The 16,574-nt window shown below is 38.3% G+C and overlaps 1 protein-coding gene across 1 annotated transcript; it reads left to right on the forward strand.

Annotated features, from left to right (window-relative positions):
* The first annotated feature begins 479 nt into the window (after positions 1–479).
* LOC113172893 (RNA-binding motif, single-stranded-interacting protein 1) lies at positions 480–16,536 on the forward strand. The gene is made up of 13 exons (XM_026375957.1): positions 480–753; positions 3,772–3,941; positions 5,641–5,699; positions 6,740–6,831; positions 10,118–10,275; positions 11,159–11,238; positions 11,819–11,934; positions 12,458–12,507; positions 12,595–12,682; positions 12,978–13,028; positions 13,623–13,733; positions 13,882–13,962; positions 14,085–16,536. The coding sequence occupies exons 1-13, from the start codon at positions 703–705 to the stop codon at positions 14,154–14,156; spliced, it is 1,179 nt and encodes a 392-aa protein (XP_026231742.1). The 5' UTR covers positions 480–702; the 3' UTR covers positions 14,157–16,536.
* Positions 16,537–16,574: the final 38 nt, after the last annotated feature.

Consider the following 16,574-nt stretch of genomic DNA (forward strand, 5'->3'; position numbering starts at 1 on the left):
CTGCCTCCGTACTAAATATAATACTTCATACTCTGCTATAAATACTTTCCATAAGAACTAAACATAGAACTCCCTGTTACCAGCCAGTCATCAGATTATATCGTCTGTAGATTGAAAGTTAAAAGCAAAACAATGTGAAACTCGTCATAATCTCACATCCAGGATCAGCAGCCGCACAGTGGAATGTTTGGTATGCATCACCTTATAATATACAAACAACAACAGGGGGGGAAAGAAGTCCTATTTATTATCTCTTCACATAACAGGAACAGTTTTGATAGGCGCACACGCCAGATTATGGTTTCCACTTTGTAAAACAACGTCTCGTAGCTATTCACCATTTCCACAAATAAGTGGACTATCGTGTGTTTTGGGAACATTGCGGCACGGCTACCCCTACTCCAGAGTCGCAATGGTTTGTCCCTCCGTGGCGGCGTCTGTCCTGCGCAGCGCTGACTGCAAATCAATGAAGTCAAACAAACGGGGCTGGGCACCGAAGTTGGGACAATTTACGGAGGCTGCTGTTCTCGACGACAATAAGGATATGAATACAGTGGATATGTGTACAGAATTATATTGTTGTAATGTAACGGAGTAAGGAGAAGATATATGTCAACTAATTTTCTACTTATGCGAGGAGTTTGATGTATTTCGCTAGACATTTGTACCTGAACTAAAATACCCTCCATTCTGGACCTGAGGATGATTTTTGCTAATTCTGGAAACCCACAGAGGACTTCTTATCGCAAACAGGTAACTAAACACCCTCATTTCTACTGAAAATCCATCCTTAATACATCGTTTCCACCAAACTGACTTCATGGAAGTCGCAAATAAAGCGTTTGACAGCAGCTCACCGCCCAGATAAACTTTATTTGCAGCTGACGCTCCAGCTGAAAGGCGACTTAGGCAAAAACTCGCTGTGGTTCACTTAGCTATGTTGTGTGGTTTGAAGTGACAGTGTTGTGATCCCGGGTCAGATGGAAGATCCAGATTGGACTTCATCCATAAATGAGAACACCGGGGCCGTGGTCTGGGTCTGATGGTGCTGGAGAGCTAAGGGAGGAGCTGATGTTATGGCTGCACTGGCCTGCAAAACTGTAATGTACTCTAACCTTTTCCAGAAGCAACCCTCGTTTAATATTTAGGATTTTAAAGGTTTGCATTTCACATGATCTGGCCAATAACACCACTTAACAGAAACTCAACCAAACACAGGCAGTTTCTGTTTATTGTGAAACATTTTGGTGGGCTGCTCTTTAATCAAGCAAGCTTTCAGTGTAATAGACCATACTTTACATTTTTTTGGGGGCATTCAATCCATGTAATGTCATGCATGCAGCACATTTGTTTGCAACTGTTTGTTTTCTGTATTGTACAAAACCATATTCAATGGGTTTCTAATTGTCCACTGATGTTACATATAGATTTTTTTTTTAATTCCCTGTAGCCAGAAGATTTGAATAAGCATTTTTACTGTGTCGTGCTAATGCTGTTATCCTGTGGCTAAAGCTCCATGGGCGAGGCCTGTTACTGGAAGCCCTGTGTATTTCCAGCTCGGATATGACAGGCTCTGCTGGTCTGGAACTGGCTGATAAGATGCCGTCCTCTCCCCGTCTTGGTCTCTCACAGTCCTACATCTAAGTAGTCAGGCAGATGAATGAAAATGTACTTGAAATGCCAAAGAAAAGCAAGTTGCAGAAAACAATGACAATGGGGTTCAGGGCTTCTTTTGCAGGTATTTTCTTGAAAGCCTGACATGTCTCACGTATGTATGCTGCATGTGTTATAAGCCATTACTGGAATGAATGCAATGCACATCTGAGTTTTTTCATTAGCAGTAATTACTTGGCATATTTCTTAACATAGAAACGTAGGCTTTATGAGCTTACAAATACACACGCAACTGTGATGACAGTGACTGTTAAAGGTTTTAAGGTAAAACAAAGTTACAGAATAGAGGTTTGATTTCCCAGAATTGGTGGGTTTGTTCTTTTCATGCCATGCCCTACAAGTTTAGGTTATTACTGCTTATGTTAAAAAAAAAAAAACTGGTACGAAATGTCTCCAGAGATAAAATTCCTGAAATTCATGCCTGAAACTTAAACACCCAAGGTATATCAAATGGACATTGTTCTTTTGAGATGCTGTGAAGGGAATTGTAATGTAAGGCATGTGTTATTCCTCCTATTTGGGTAAAAAACAAAGATTAGGATAATTGTTTTTTGGTCCATTAATGTTGTTGCTATTTTCTTTTTCAGCTTACCATAAAGTTTTAGTGACTGTTCTGTCACCTCCTTGTATAGAAACAAAAGTAACAATATTAATGTTGTTTTTTATCATCATTACTAAGAAATGGGATGGCACACTTCAGTTTTATTTGAAGTATTCCCGAGTAATTGTCACATTTAGTTTGTGTAACCATTTTGTTTGCACTATAAACCAAGCAAATCTTCATAATTTTAACTTTGTGACCTTGCTATAGAGACCAGTTCATTTGTGGTCAGGGTGGAGGGAACAAGGACTTCTGCCACCAATAAGTTGGAAAACAGTAGGTCACACTGGTTTTGTGGTGAAGGCATGTGAGGAGGTCAACCAGACAGCCAAAAGGGAGTCTGGGTTAAAATCCAGACTTGGTTTGCTCAGTCCTGTCACCACTTCATGCTTGGGATTCCATCAGCTTCCTCCCATGTTGTGCTTCCTCAAAGGGGGAAAAGGGGGGTGGGGGATAATCTGTGTCAGGTAGTAAAGAAGAAGCCAAATGCCTGAAGGGGAATGCTCCCTCAGACCAAGACATCTGTGTCTTTTAAAGAAAAAGTTTCAAATGGAAGGATTTTGCTTTCTTTCCATTGCTTTATTCAGCTATTTATAGACTTGAACCAGAATATGAACCATGTATATGTATATATTTTGTATTAACTAACAAATGATTTGTTTCTTAACAATTTTTTTTTCTTGAAAGATACATTGTCATACATGAAGTTGCTTAAACCATTTGAAGTGACTTTGTTAAAAGAAGCATTAAGGTTTAGATGTCTGGCACTACACCACAGATGATTGTTTTTTTGACACCCTAAGGCATTATGACATCAATGTGACACTATTGTCAGAACTACAAGCCCCTGTGGACCCTGAATGTGCTGACTGCAAAGGTGTTGTGGGAGAATACCCTGCAGCTACAGATCACTGCTCTGTAAAACAGTAATCTTCACAAATGACAGAAACCCACGTGAAACTAATGAAGGAGTGTCAAGAGTAGTTAGTTTATTTTTTCTCCTTATGACTATATATATAAATTATTTGGGAACTCTCATCCCCTGTCATCAGTGTCATTTCCAGACACAACAGACAGGTGTTTTCACATCTAAAAAAAAAAAAAAAAGCTGAGACACTGTTACCACTACATATACTAAACATCAGTCAAACACTGTTAGCATATAGCTTGTCTACACATTATAATTTTGCAGCTAAAGCTCTGGATATTAGAAGTTGATGGAGAGTTATAAAGAGAAAGACTGAATTTTAGACTTACATATCTGAGGTCAGCAGGAGCACAACTTGAAATGAATGCTAATGTTGCTCTCTGTGGTGGAAATAAGCAACTGTTTGCTTATAAAACTCATGGATAAAAAAATATATCCATGTTGGTTTTAAAAATTGAAAATTAATTTTTTTTTCTGCTGTTCAATTGACAATTGTCTAGTTATTTTAGGGGTCTTTCTCTAAATGTTAAAATTCAACATAGTTTTTCTGCCTTCCTACCTATTCCAGCCATCTGCTGCCCTGTCATCACACCCCATGGCTCCACCAAGCCCGAGCACCAACAACAACTGCAGCAGCAGTAGCACTGCAGGCTGGGACCAGCTCAGCAAAACAAACCTCTACATTCGGGGCCTGTCCCCTTCAACCACAGACCATGACCTGGTCAAGCTCTGTCAGCCGTGAGTAGCACTTCCTTTCATCATTATCTGCTATTGATTAGTCATTGATTTTTGGTCTGCTCAGTTTTAGAGTCAAGATTCAATTTAAAGTGGCTGTCCCTTAATCACACGTTGTTTATTTTGTAGGTTACAAATAAGGTGTAAAAAATTAATCGCACTTATTACACAGAAAATCCATCTAATTATGTCAAACTGAAGCTTGATGTGAAACTTGACAGTGTATGGGACACAGCAGTGATTTCATTTGTAATGTGTGTCGATTAAGGACTGAAATACTAAGCTTGTCCACAGTTCTCTTTGAGATCACCCTGGAGCCTCAGCCTCAATTCATTCTTTAGATAGATAGATAGATAGATAGATAGACTGCATTTTGAAATGGGCTTACACAGTGACACACCCAGACTTTAGGATAGATTGTAACCTGATCACAATCACATTTTACTTATTTTAATGTACACACTGTAAGTTCTTCACAGTACTTTCATTAAATGTGTTGTTTTACCACTTCCTATATAAATCTGTGGGCAAACAGGACTTCCTTATTTTGTGCATGCAAGAGGTCTCAGAGGATCACTCTAAACAATCCATTAGTGTGTTAAGTTGCTGCATGTATAAGATTTGTATTTGGTACTGTGACAAACACACTGTAGCCACACATGATCCTACATTAGAAGTCAGATGAAGTAACATTCATAAGTTCATGCTCTTTAACCCAGTTCAGCATTTAGCCTTATCCCTGGTGGAAGTGTCTTCGCAACTGGCCTGAGGGTAGATAGGAGTAGAAAGAAATGTATATAAAAACAGACCCACCTACTGTACAATACTTTCACGCTCTTCTCTTACCAGGTATAGACACTGTTCAGAATAGAAACAGTTGTCTCAATCTATTGATAACATGCACTTAGAATTCATGTACTGTAGGTTTGTAAATGTTTGCTTCAGGATTTTGTTTTGAGATCATTGTTAGGTTGCTTTGCTTGCATTTGTATTCACTTTTGATTAGGCAAAAGTGGAGCCTCATACATATAGCTTTAATAGAACAACCACTTTAAAATACACATAAAATGAATTAAAGAATAAAAAATTAACTATTATGATTCTTATTGTTTAAAAAAAAAGAAGTAGCAGAGTTGTGACTTTTACCTATTCACCTTTTTTTAATAGATAACATGCATCAAAGCTTATTTTAAGAAATGACACTATATTACCATGGTACAATCTGATGTTTCCATTACAACATCCTTGTGGTCCATAAGCATACTAAGACAGCTCTGTTGAAACCATAGCAACAAAATGACAACAATGTTTCATGCAAAAGTGTAAGATGTATACAAATCACCAGTGTACTTAAATATTTAATTAAAACAGTTGTTAAATGTCAGAAATGTACATATAGGTGACTCCCCACATTAAAGATCAGTAACTGATAATCCCTGCTGTCTGGGGACTTTACAAAAAAAAGATACCATAAAAGCCTTAAGTGACTTTGTATGTGTTTGAAATACACAAAGGGACTGTTTAGCTTTGCTCTCACACAGTGGGGATTTTCAGCACCACATGGAAACCACTTCCTGTTTCTCATATTTTTACAGTGATGTCATAGGTTGTTGCTCAACCTTCCTTCTCTGTGTGCTTTATAACTGGCCCTGTCTGGTACATAGCCGTTCTAACAATACCTCGCCTCTCTGCTCCTCCCTAGGTATGGCAAAATTGTATCAACAAAGGCTATCCTGGACAAGACTACAAACAAATGTAAAGGTGTGATGTCTTTTTTCTTTCTTTTGAACACCACCCTTGTTTATTTTGCTTCTCATTAATTATGCATGAAGCAATTTCACAAACTTTCCTACACCTTGCTTACTTTTCAAAAAACTAGTAGACATCCAGTGTGTGGATTCAGTCTAAACCTCAAGTCATTTAACAGCTATGCAGTCATCGAGTCAGGAAGCAAGACAGCCAGGCTGCTCAAAGCTGCCTCACAGCTCATGTTATTTTAAGCCTCAGCCCTTGTCTGTTGGTGTGTCACTGCTGTGGGTTGTTCCTGGGAAGAAGGCTGGCTGACTCCTCCTCTTTCTGCTGGAGAGTAGCTTTGTTCCAGTTCCAGTACTCACTATCCACCTGAATAAAGAGTGACTTCTCTCCACTGTTGATTGGATTGTAAGAGAATGCTTTGTCACTCTCCTCTGGATTACACAGGTACCAGCTAATCAAAGGTTTTCAGTTAAAGGGGACATTTTAAAGCTCTTGTAAAGCTCTGACTGAAAATTGCATAAAGCCCAGTGTTTCACAAAACTCTTAATTTAAAACGTTTTTTTTCTTTATTTCACACTTTATCAAGAACCTGTTGTAACTAAGAGATGGTTTCACATTAAACATTTAGTACCAGTGTGACTCATTTATCGGGGGCCTGACATATTCACCATAAATTAGCTTGAATAGGTTAAATATAGCAGCTGCAGTAGAGGTCAGAGACTGTGGTTTCACTGTAGTTGTGTGTCCCAGGACAAAGAGCTGACCATGAACATCACACTGGTATCTGCAGTCTCTTCTTACCTTTCTCTGATTTCACTCACAGAACCACACAAGATAAACCAAAAACAAAATGAAGAAGTATACTTATATAACTACCGTCCAATATCGCAGACACACACTGTAAAGTTTTGTTATAGCAACACATTATACCCACAAATAAACATAGACTATCACCACTGACCACACCGTGGCACAGGTCAGCCCACACTGACTTTATCTGTACAGGCTATATAATATTGTTCTAACTGTGCTGCTTGTCTCTTCAGGATATGGCTTTGTGGACTTTGACAGCCCCGCTGCGGCTCAGAAAGCTGTGGCTTCCCTGAAGACCACTGGGGTCCAAGCTCAAATGGCAAAAGTGAGGATTCAGTACAGTCTAATCTTATATTACATCCATACAGTTTCCACAATTCATCTCCATCTGGATGGTCAGGCAACTAAAATCTAGTCCTTGTGGTAGTACTCCAGTAACAGGATAGAGGATAGAACCATAATTTAGAAGAAGAAGAAGACCTTTATTTGTCATATGTCACATTTACATTTAACCCATCCCCTTGGGGGGAGCAGTGGGCAGCTACATACAGCGCCCGGGGAGCTAGCGTGAAGTGTCTTGCTCAAGGACACACCTGGTGTCTGTGACAGGGTTTGAACCCTGAACCTTCTGTATCTAAGGCTACCCATTGAGCCACCAGGCCACATAATGGATGTGATGATGTTTTCTTGATGTCATACGGTGCCTTTTTTACCCCAGATGTAGTGCTGTGTGTTGTTTCCAAATAGTTCAATATAGTTTTGTCAGTCTATAAAACATTTTGCCAATACTGCTTTGGAGTGTCAGTGTGCCCTTTGGCAAACTTCAGGCATTCAGCAGTGTTCTTTTTAGTAAGCAGCAGCTTCCTTTGTGGTGTCCTGCCAATGTTTTACCTACTGTAGACTCATGAACACAGATGTTAGCCAGTTCCAATGATGCCTTCAAATCTTTGGTCCCTCTGGGTTGCTTCTTTGCCTCATTAATGAGTGTTTGTTGTGCTCTTGCGGTCATTTTGACTCGCCGCCCACTTCTTGATAGCGTAGACACAGTCCCAAAGTGTCTCCATTAGTAGATTGTTTGTTTAACTGTAGACTGGTGAGTTTCTATAGTCTTTGAAATTACTTTGTAACCCTGTACAGCTTTATGTTAATCAGCAGTTCTTCATCATAGATCCTCTGAAAGCGTCTTTTGGCAAGGCATGGCTCACATAAGCGTATTCTTCCTCCAGCTATGCTAACACCTCCAATGACTTCAATTACCTTTTTGAAGGTTATTATTCCCACTAGCACTATGAGGTTGGTTGTTCTCAATAAAGACATGAAAGATCAGAATGTTTTATTTTTATTACTTTAGGCACATTATATTTGTTAATACTCTCGACTTAGATGATAATCAGATCATGTTTTATGACAAATTAATGCAAAAAAAAAAAGAAATTCTTGCCACTGTATGTAGAACTGTGTCACTGCACATTTATTTCTGTCGAACCTATATTAACAACATGCATTTATGTCAGTATTTAGGTGAACCCTTGCTATATTAAGACCATGTCCAACCCCACCTCTTTTGCTTAGAGCAGCAGGAGCTCATTCTCTGTCTCTTAACTTTTTTCTTTTCTTTTATTCTGCTTCTTTTAAATTTTCCATAAAGTCTGTTACACTTTGGAATTAATGGTAAAGCAGGATTAACACAGTGCATATTTGTGCTGTATCGTAATGGTAAAATGTATTTAGCAATTTGCATTCATATATGGTTCTTGTTGCCCTACATGTGTTGTATGTACATACTCTATTTCAAGGCACTACGTCACACCACAGCTCCCATCCTGGCTGCAGATTTTAAATGCCAATAGCCAGATTATAGCTGATTTTTCAGAGAAATTATTCACATTGGCCATGACCAAAACACTCTAATACATACCCTATATCAAGGGTAGGTAAACCTGGTCCTCACCTACAGCTACTGATTCACTGAACATTCCTGATACCAGTGGGAATGGCAAAGATGATTGAAAAACAAGCAGAACAGTGGCCTTCAAGGACGAGGGTTGGGTACCCTTGTCCTGCATAATGTATATCCAACAAAAAGATTATTTTAGTCTAAACTTTACAGTTGTAGTGAAAAAGTGTGAATATGCTGTGAATTTCAGCAAATAAAGGCCAACACAAATCCAACTTGTCACTAAACAAGTGACAGATGAGGAGCTATAAAGTAAGTCTGCATTGCTCACATTATACTAGTCTCTAACATCAGAAAAGAAAGTAAATAAGTGTGTGCTGTTATGGTAACAAGAACCAGTCAGGGGAAATTCATTCCCATACAGCACTGAGAAAGAACCCTTGGCCTCATTTCCCTATCTGGAGATCTTTGCTCGTCTTATTCTCACTATTACAGTAGCTTCTTTGAGTTTAATGTACTCTCTGACAAAGGTCCCTTTTTTATTTTACCAGGCACCAATGACCTTTTTCTTTTTATTATTTCAAAGAAAGGTGGTAGGAAATAGGTGTGTAAGAGAACACATTAAATTTGTGTAAGAAAGCATTAGTGAAGTGAATGTTAGGAAATTCTTAAAGGTGGTCTTATCAAGCTGCATAGATGAAATAGAGAAAAAGCATTGTTTAAGTTGTTTCTTTTAAAAGTTCAGAAAGTCACAGTCCAATCCCGGGATTTGTTTGGGGGAAGACACTTAACGTTGCAGCTGCTCCAGGTTCTTTTAAATTCAACAGACAGATGCTGTTCTGGACATCTACTAGATGTGGATTTGGAGCAATGATCCTTTCGTGAAACTGACAAAGAACAGACCAGTTTAATTTTACAGTACTTTATACTTCCTGTAGCTAAATAAGTAACACCCTTACATCAGCTGTACAACTCGTCTTCATCAACACTTCAGTTAATGACTTACCGATGTGTGGTGATCTATTCCATACATGTGCACAATTTGTGCATGTGTAGAAAGCAGATAGGAATATTACCGACGGTCTCCTGTTCCCTTTATTAGGTAGTTTTTAGAGCTGTACGGTGCTAAGATGCAGCCCTCATTCCATCTTATCATCTTTTCTTTCACCTGTTTTCAGGACCAGTTGCTCTAATTGAAAAACTTTGAATTTTGTTGCAGCACAGGCTATGGTTCATTGTCTGTCCATTGGTTTTCTGTCTGTTACCTTAAGTAATCCAATCTGGCCCTGTAGCTGACTCTGAATGCAATGTAACACTGATGAATATTATGACCCATAGCTATTTCTCTTTTCTGCTGATGTGATTAAAATACAACAGGAAATCTGCTGATATGAGTTTTTATCCCACTATGGGCTGCATGTAAATGTCTCATCCCTGCCCACAGTGACCCTATATTACAACATACAGACAGGATGAAGAAAATACACGATAACCTTATTACAAAGGCTGTGTTTCCAGGCATTAACTATGTGAAAATTCAAGGAAAATTCTTCTTTTCTCCTCTCTTTCCCTTTACATGTTACTGAAGCCAGGTTGAATGTGATGCACGTATTTGATGCATTCACGTATTTGTGTGCTTCAGAGAGTGTTTTGAGCATTTTTAATTCCATAATTAATATGTGTAAGTCTTTTCCTTCTTCTTGTCACTATACAGCAACAAGAACAAGATCCGACAAACTTGTACATCTCCAACTTGCCTTTGTCTATGGATGAGCAAGAGCTGGAGAGCATGTTAAAGCACTTCGGCCAGGTGATATCTACACGGATCTTGAGAGACTCCAGTGGAGCCAGCAGAGGAGTGGGCTTTGCCAGGTCATATACTTATTATAATACTTAATTTTGTTATTAGTGACTTATGCAACTAAAACAATATTAAGAGTTTTTACTGGCGCTACATATACTGTAATATACGACACCCTGTTGTGAATAATCTAAATAAATTGTATCCAGCTGAGTTTATTCACATCCTGTTTAGCCTCTTACTGGTATTTCACATGGTTTGCCTTTGGATTAGAAATTTGCAGAATATTTGTTGAATTACATCATGGCCAAAATAGACATCTAAGCAACAGTAAACAGGAAAAGACTGTGGTGCAACCAGTGAAATGCAAGTGATAGGAGTGAAGCTTGAGGAAGGAGAACAGGCTACTATTTTAAGCTAATTACCAAAGATAAAGTTATATTTTACATATACACCTTTCAAATTGTTGGTTTAGCTGATTCCTCACGATAAAAGTCTCCATACATACTGCATATGTGTTTTAAATTAGTACATACTGTAAAAACACGACGTTGTCAATTACATGACATAAAGAACAGTTCATGTATGGACAAATGGAAACTGCTTTTAAAAATAGTTTCATAATGAATGGTTGTTTTAATTATAGTGGTAATACAAGCTTCTGCCAGTCGCACTTGCACAACCCGAACATTTGACAGTAATACCTCATGACTGACAACACTAAAACATTGTAATGCATCATAGGATTGGTTGGGTGTGTGAATGTGCACTAATGCATCTGTGTTGCCCAAATCGTGAACTTATAAACTTGTACACTGGGCCTACAGATAGAAATCTGTTATTTCGAACCACCCCTTCCACCTACCTAGAAAGGAAGCTGTTGTTGGAAAGAACCTGCTTACCCTGCACTTATCACTGATGTAGCTATGCTCTGTTTGTCTTTAATAACCTCAGGATGGAGTCGACTGAAAAATGTGATGCAGTCATTGCTCACTTCAATGGAAAGTTTATTAAAACACCTGCAGGTTTTCCAGGTAAGACAGTAAAATGCGTCACCTCATGTTTACAAGCACAAACTGCAAAAATATAACATGAATGTTGTTTAACTGACATTTTATGGAAAGAATATGTGAAATTAAATAACCGGATTTGCATTATATTGACTAAAATGTGCACAGTGTTAATGGGCTAACTTGTAACGACAGGATCAAGTGGTCAACTAGCTGATTCATGCTTTCAGTGGAAGTCAGTGATTCTGCTGGTGAAAAGCTCATATACACTCAGCCCTAAGTGGCAGAGCACAGACAAAGAAAACGAGAGAGTGAGCGGCTGTGTATGCCTGCTCCACTCCCTCTCTAAGCTTTTTAATTGGATTATTAGACTGAAATAGTCTCCGCTGGCTTTGCCTCCTTTACAAAAGGGAGGGGATTACAGCTCCACAGCTGCCAAATTAGATGTCTGTGATCCCAGGCTGGCTAGTAAATGTGCACTCCCAGGCTTCAGGGAGTGAATGACTGTATAGCAAGCAATGACAGACAGCACCTTTTGTCATACATAGGGTTTGTTTGGGACAAACCCCTATATTTGATTCCCTTACCATTTCTCTCGCTTTAGCACCATCTGAACCCTTGCTGTGCAAGTTTGCTGATGGCGGGCAGAAAAAGAGACTAAGTCAGAATAAATTTGCCCAGAATGGTCGGGGCTGGGGAAGGGACGGTGACTCCAGACGGGTAAGTGCTGCCCTGCATGAAATGAGATAGGAATCAATCCATGACCAGAATAATAAAGGACAAAAATAATAAAAAACACAAATGGAACAAATACTATAGCGTTAAAAAAAATGAGGGGCTTTATTGGAGTTTAGTGCTGCTGAAAATGGTAAAAGTACACGTATCACTCTGAAATTCAATTTTCAATTCCATTTTATTTGTATATCACAACAGAAGTCATCTTAAAGCACTTTACAGTGTTTAAGGATTAAGACCTTACAAAATATAACTGTATACAGAATTATATAGAAAACCCAGCAACCCCACTTGAGCAAGCACTAGGGGACAGTGGAGAGAAAAAACTCCCTGTAGAAGAAGAAACTTCCAGCAGAACCAGGCTCAGAGGAATGCTATGTATATTCAATTTGATTTGTAATCCTCTTTTATGATTTAGGGTGCTTTTTTTTTTATTTCAGTGTAATGGATTGATGTTTTGCTGGTTAAGAGTTTGTGTTGCATGCATCATACTGTTATTTTTCCCCAGGCTGGAATGACACTCACATATGACCCTAGTGCAGCTGCAATTCAAAATGGGTAAGTTATAACAAAAAGTAGATTGCACTCTCATAGACAATACATTTGACTTTACCCTTTTAAAAAAAAAAAATAATGTGTCCGCAGGTTTTTCCCACCAGCATACAGTATTTCAAACAGGATGATTGCTCAAACGTCCATGCCTCCTTACATGTCTCCTGTTTCAACATACCAGGTTTGAATCATTCCCTTCATGTATGTGTATGAAACTTTGATTAAAATTAATACTTGAAATACTTAAACATTACATTCAGCAGGTTTACTGGTAGTAAGGAAAAGTTTATAAACCATTTGTCATCAGGATCACAAACATGTTATTTGGGGTTTTGGAAGTGTGGGTCAGATTTATGACAAAGGACACTGTGGCTTGATTCTGTGCCAGTGTGACCCCTGTGTTTTGTGCATGTGATCTCTAAAAATAGCAGCTGCTCAGTGCCAGTTGACCAAAGTGTGTTTGTGTGATGTTCCAGGTGCAGAACTCATCCTGGGTGCCTCATCAACCATACATCCTACAGCACCCAGTAAGAGAAAGATCACTGTATCTTGTCATAATCACTGTATTCATCACAACCCCTGTATCTCTCTCCTTTTTTTACTTACTTCATGAAAACATTTCTCTCTGTAGTTGTTACATAATTTAAACATCCTGTAAACAAACACACACAATATGGAAGATTAGTACTTACACATAAGGTGACACTGATCCTTGAGGATTTGCAGTACTAAAGTGTTTTCATTGGAATGTAAAAGACTGCTTGAAGAGGCGGTTTAAAGCTGTGTATTTGATGACAGATGCCGAATATTTTCCAACAGATGGGTTTGAATTGAGAGAGAAAGGCCTTTCTTGATTTGAAAATGAGCCAGCGTAGATGTGAAAACACTGTTAGATGCACCAGGCCAGCCAAGATGCTTATAGACAACTTGTTCAACTTGTAACTACTCACCTTCTGCTGTGTGTATGAGATGAGAAAACTTAGATTATTCAGCTTCTCCTTGTCCAAAATTATTGTATTGAAATCTTATCTGTCATCATTATTATTTTATCCCCCATTCTTTTAGAGAAATACTCCACCAGATACATACATCACTCACAGGCACTCACACTTTTCTTCCAGGGTACAGTATTATCGCCCTCTGTCGACCCATCAATGTCACTGCAGCCTACTTCAATGATGGCCCCCCTCACACAGCAGATGAGTCACCTGTCTCTGGGCAGTGCAGGAACGGTGAGAGAACACTGCATGGGATCAGAAATGAGTTAACACTTTAAACTTATTTGAGGAAGGTGTCCATACATTTGTGTCATTGTACCATAAAACATGTGGATCATGAATTTCCTCTTCATATCCCTGTTTCTCTTTTTTCATTGTGCAGTTCATGGCCCCCAACACAGCTATGCAAGGAGCATATATCCCACAGTATGCACATATGCAAACAGCAGCTGTTCCTGTGGAGGTATGTTGTAAAATCAATGCATCCTTATGTGTGTAAAAATGTTATTGCAATTTAAAACAACAGCCTGTTGTGAGAGAAACGGCAGAGACAAAGACGTAGACTTATCTGACTCTATCTTTTAGGAAAATGGTGCACAGTCACAAGTGGACTCGTCAGGCAATCATTCTCCATATTCCTACCAACAAACCAAGTAGTGCTAAGGTAACATTTGGATAAGAGCCAAAACAATCATGTCTACCAATGAAATGGACGCTAAGGTTCTTAACACTGTTTTGCACAGGTTTTGCAAAAGTTTAACTGAGACTATTTTTGGTATAATTTTCAGCATTTACATCAAATGATTCAAGGTATATTAAAACTTAAAATTAAGTAGGAAAAAAGTTTTATTTTCATACAAGAAAACATTTATTTTTTACCAAGGATGGCCACAGGATACAAGAAATGTGCGGCCATGTGAGAAGTTGCTGAAAGTATATCACAATAAATGTGTTTTTTGTAAATATTACATTTTTTCTGAAGATTTTTTTTTCCAGACAGACATTTTGAAAATTCTGTTTTTGTGCTTGCTGTGTGCGTATTGCTATGGTGAAGTGTTATGTGTTTTCTCGTAAAGTTATTTCTCTTAATACCTTGCGTTGATCTTGTCTGATTACAGTTTGCCTTACTTGTTTTGATACAGCAGTTGTACAGATCCCCACAGACAGCGACAATAAGCGAAACAAGTTGAGAGCTATTGCATTTAAAAAAGGACTTTTCAATGAATTCTGTGTTTTTCCCTCTCACAGAACCGCTAGAAAAGTAGTTTTTAAAAAAAAGTAAAAGTAATTTTAGAGAAGTATTTTGAACGAATCCTGATGATTTTAGTGGATGTAATATTTATTTAGTAAAGAGGCCATAAATGTTGCTGGATGTTGGATTGTGTTAGAAACTCAGCTGAAAGACCTTTGAAATCTCGCCTTTTTACTTGTCTCTGTAGAGCAGCTGAAATGTAACTTTGTGGAATTGGGGAATGAGGCAGGACTAACAAATTCTGTTCGTTGGTCATGCTTTTGTGGTTTTGGGTGACGTTAATTGCTATTTTGATGGGATGTGTCTTTTTTGTGTTCATTTGAAAAACCTACAGGAAAACATGGACTTACGATTGTACAAAAAAAAACTCATCAAAGCCTTGTAATAGAACTTGGGGAAAGTTCAGGGAGTTGGGGGATAAAATGAAATGAATATGTGTATTTTATCGCACCTCGCTCATTGACAGGAAACAAACTAACTTGGCACTTTCAGTTGTAGTTTACTTCACCAAAGATTGTGAACTAGTGCATTGGAGAAATAGCATCTTTTGTCTCTTTAATAAGGACATAAATGAGTCTGTAAAATAGATTGCAGCTTGGACAGTGTGCCTTTTTTATACATTTACATTCAGTTTTCATATGTTTTAGTACAGTACGGACACACGTATGTGTGCATGAAGTAGGGCCTAGATCCAAAGTGTGCCACAGATAATTCCATATGTATAGGAGATGCAACATTGTAGTAACAAAATATTTCTACAAGGAAAAAAAGACTAATCTGATATATAATAGCACTAGAGTCAGATGTTTTTATCATAGTGAATTAAAGCAGTTTTTTTGATCCAGTTAACCTGTGATCCGGCCTGCTGGTCAGTCAGATCAGTTATCTACCTCAGAGTTTTCTTTCTCCTCTGTATTAGGTCGGGTTAGCAGGTCCAGCCCGCCCTTCCTGACCAAATGCCACGCTCAGGAGCGGGCCACATACAGCTGTTTCTTTTCAGGTTGTTTTGTATACTTCTTGATATTTTTTTTTTTTTTTTTCTTTTCAGACCTATTTTTATGACGTTATATTGTATCATTAGAGAGGCAACAACATGTTTCTGCTCATGTTCACACTTTCAACTGCATAGTTTCAGAAGAGGTGCTGCTTTCATGGCGATAGCAAAGGCTGGCCTAAGATCATTAACAGCAACTATGATAACAAAACTTTGTCCTGTTCATTGGATCTGTACTCCTCTAAACAAACGTTTGTTGCTGTGTCTTGTCAAACTCGCAGCAGCATTTCCTCTATAGTTAGCTGGGGTATGCAACAACATGTGTAAACGGCCACTATACTTGAGATTTCTATGTAATGCCTGAGAATGAGAAGTAATACTGTCTTGCGAGGTTTATGCTGCTAATGGTGTTTGAACCATAATATGCCAAGTGCCATAATATCTGGGTCAAGAGTTACAGAGGTGCATCAAAGGAAACGTAAGCATCATGTTGAATAGTCCATAAGTTATAGGAAAAAGTACTAATTTATGAAGAGTTTTGTACAGACACCTTGTTCAACAGAAGAGATTTTCATAGAGCTATATGAAAGTTTTTTTTTTTTAACTTGTGCCACACAATTGCCAGTGGTAACTTGTATGTACAGTTTGGGGAATCTTTCCTCTGTGTTCTTGTTTTGTAGTGTTTGTTAAAGCCAAAGATTTCTTTTTTTTTTCTTTCTGTAGTTTGTTGCCTAAGATTTATCATGTTATTTCTTTGACATTTGTTCAATAAAAATTTCAAAACTTCTCAACTTTTAATCTGCTGCATATCTGTTTAATTAGTGGTTTA

Source organism: Anabas testudineus, chromosome 21 (genome assembly GCF_900324465.2).
Source record: "Anabas testudineus chromosome 21, fAnaTes1.2, whole genome shotgun sequence".
Lineage (NCBI taxonomy): Eukaryota > Metazoa > Chordata > Actinopteri > Anabantiformes > Anabantidae > Anabas > Anabas testudineus.

Coding starts and splice junctions, on each gene's coding strand:
- LOC113172893 (XM_026375957.1), top strand. CDS start 703: ATGATTTTTGCTAATTCTGGAAACCCACAGAGGACTTCTTATCGCAAA. Junction 12,508..12,594: donor GCAGCTGCAATTCAAAATGG/GTAAGTTATAAC, acceptor ATGTGTCCGCAG/GTTTTTCCCACCAGCATACA. Junction 13,963..14,084: donor CAGCAGCTGTTCCTGTGGAG/GTATGTTGTAAA, acceptor TCTATCTTTTAG/GAAAATGGTGCACAGTCACA.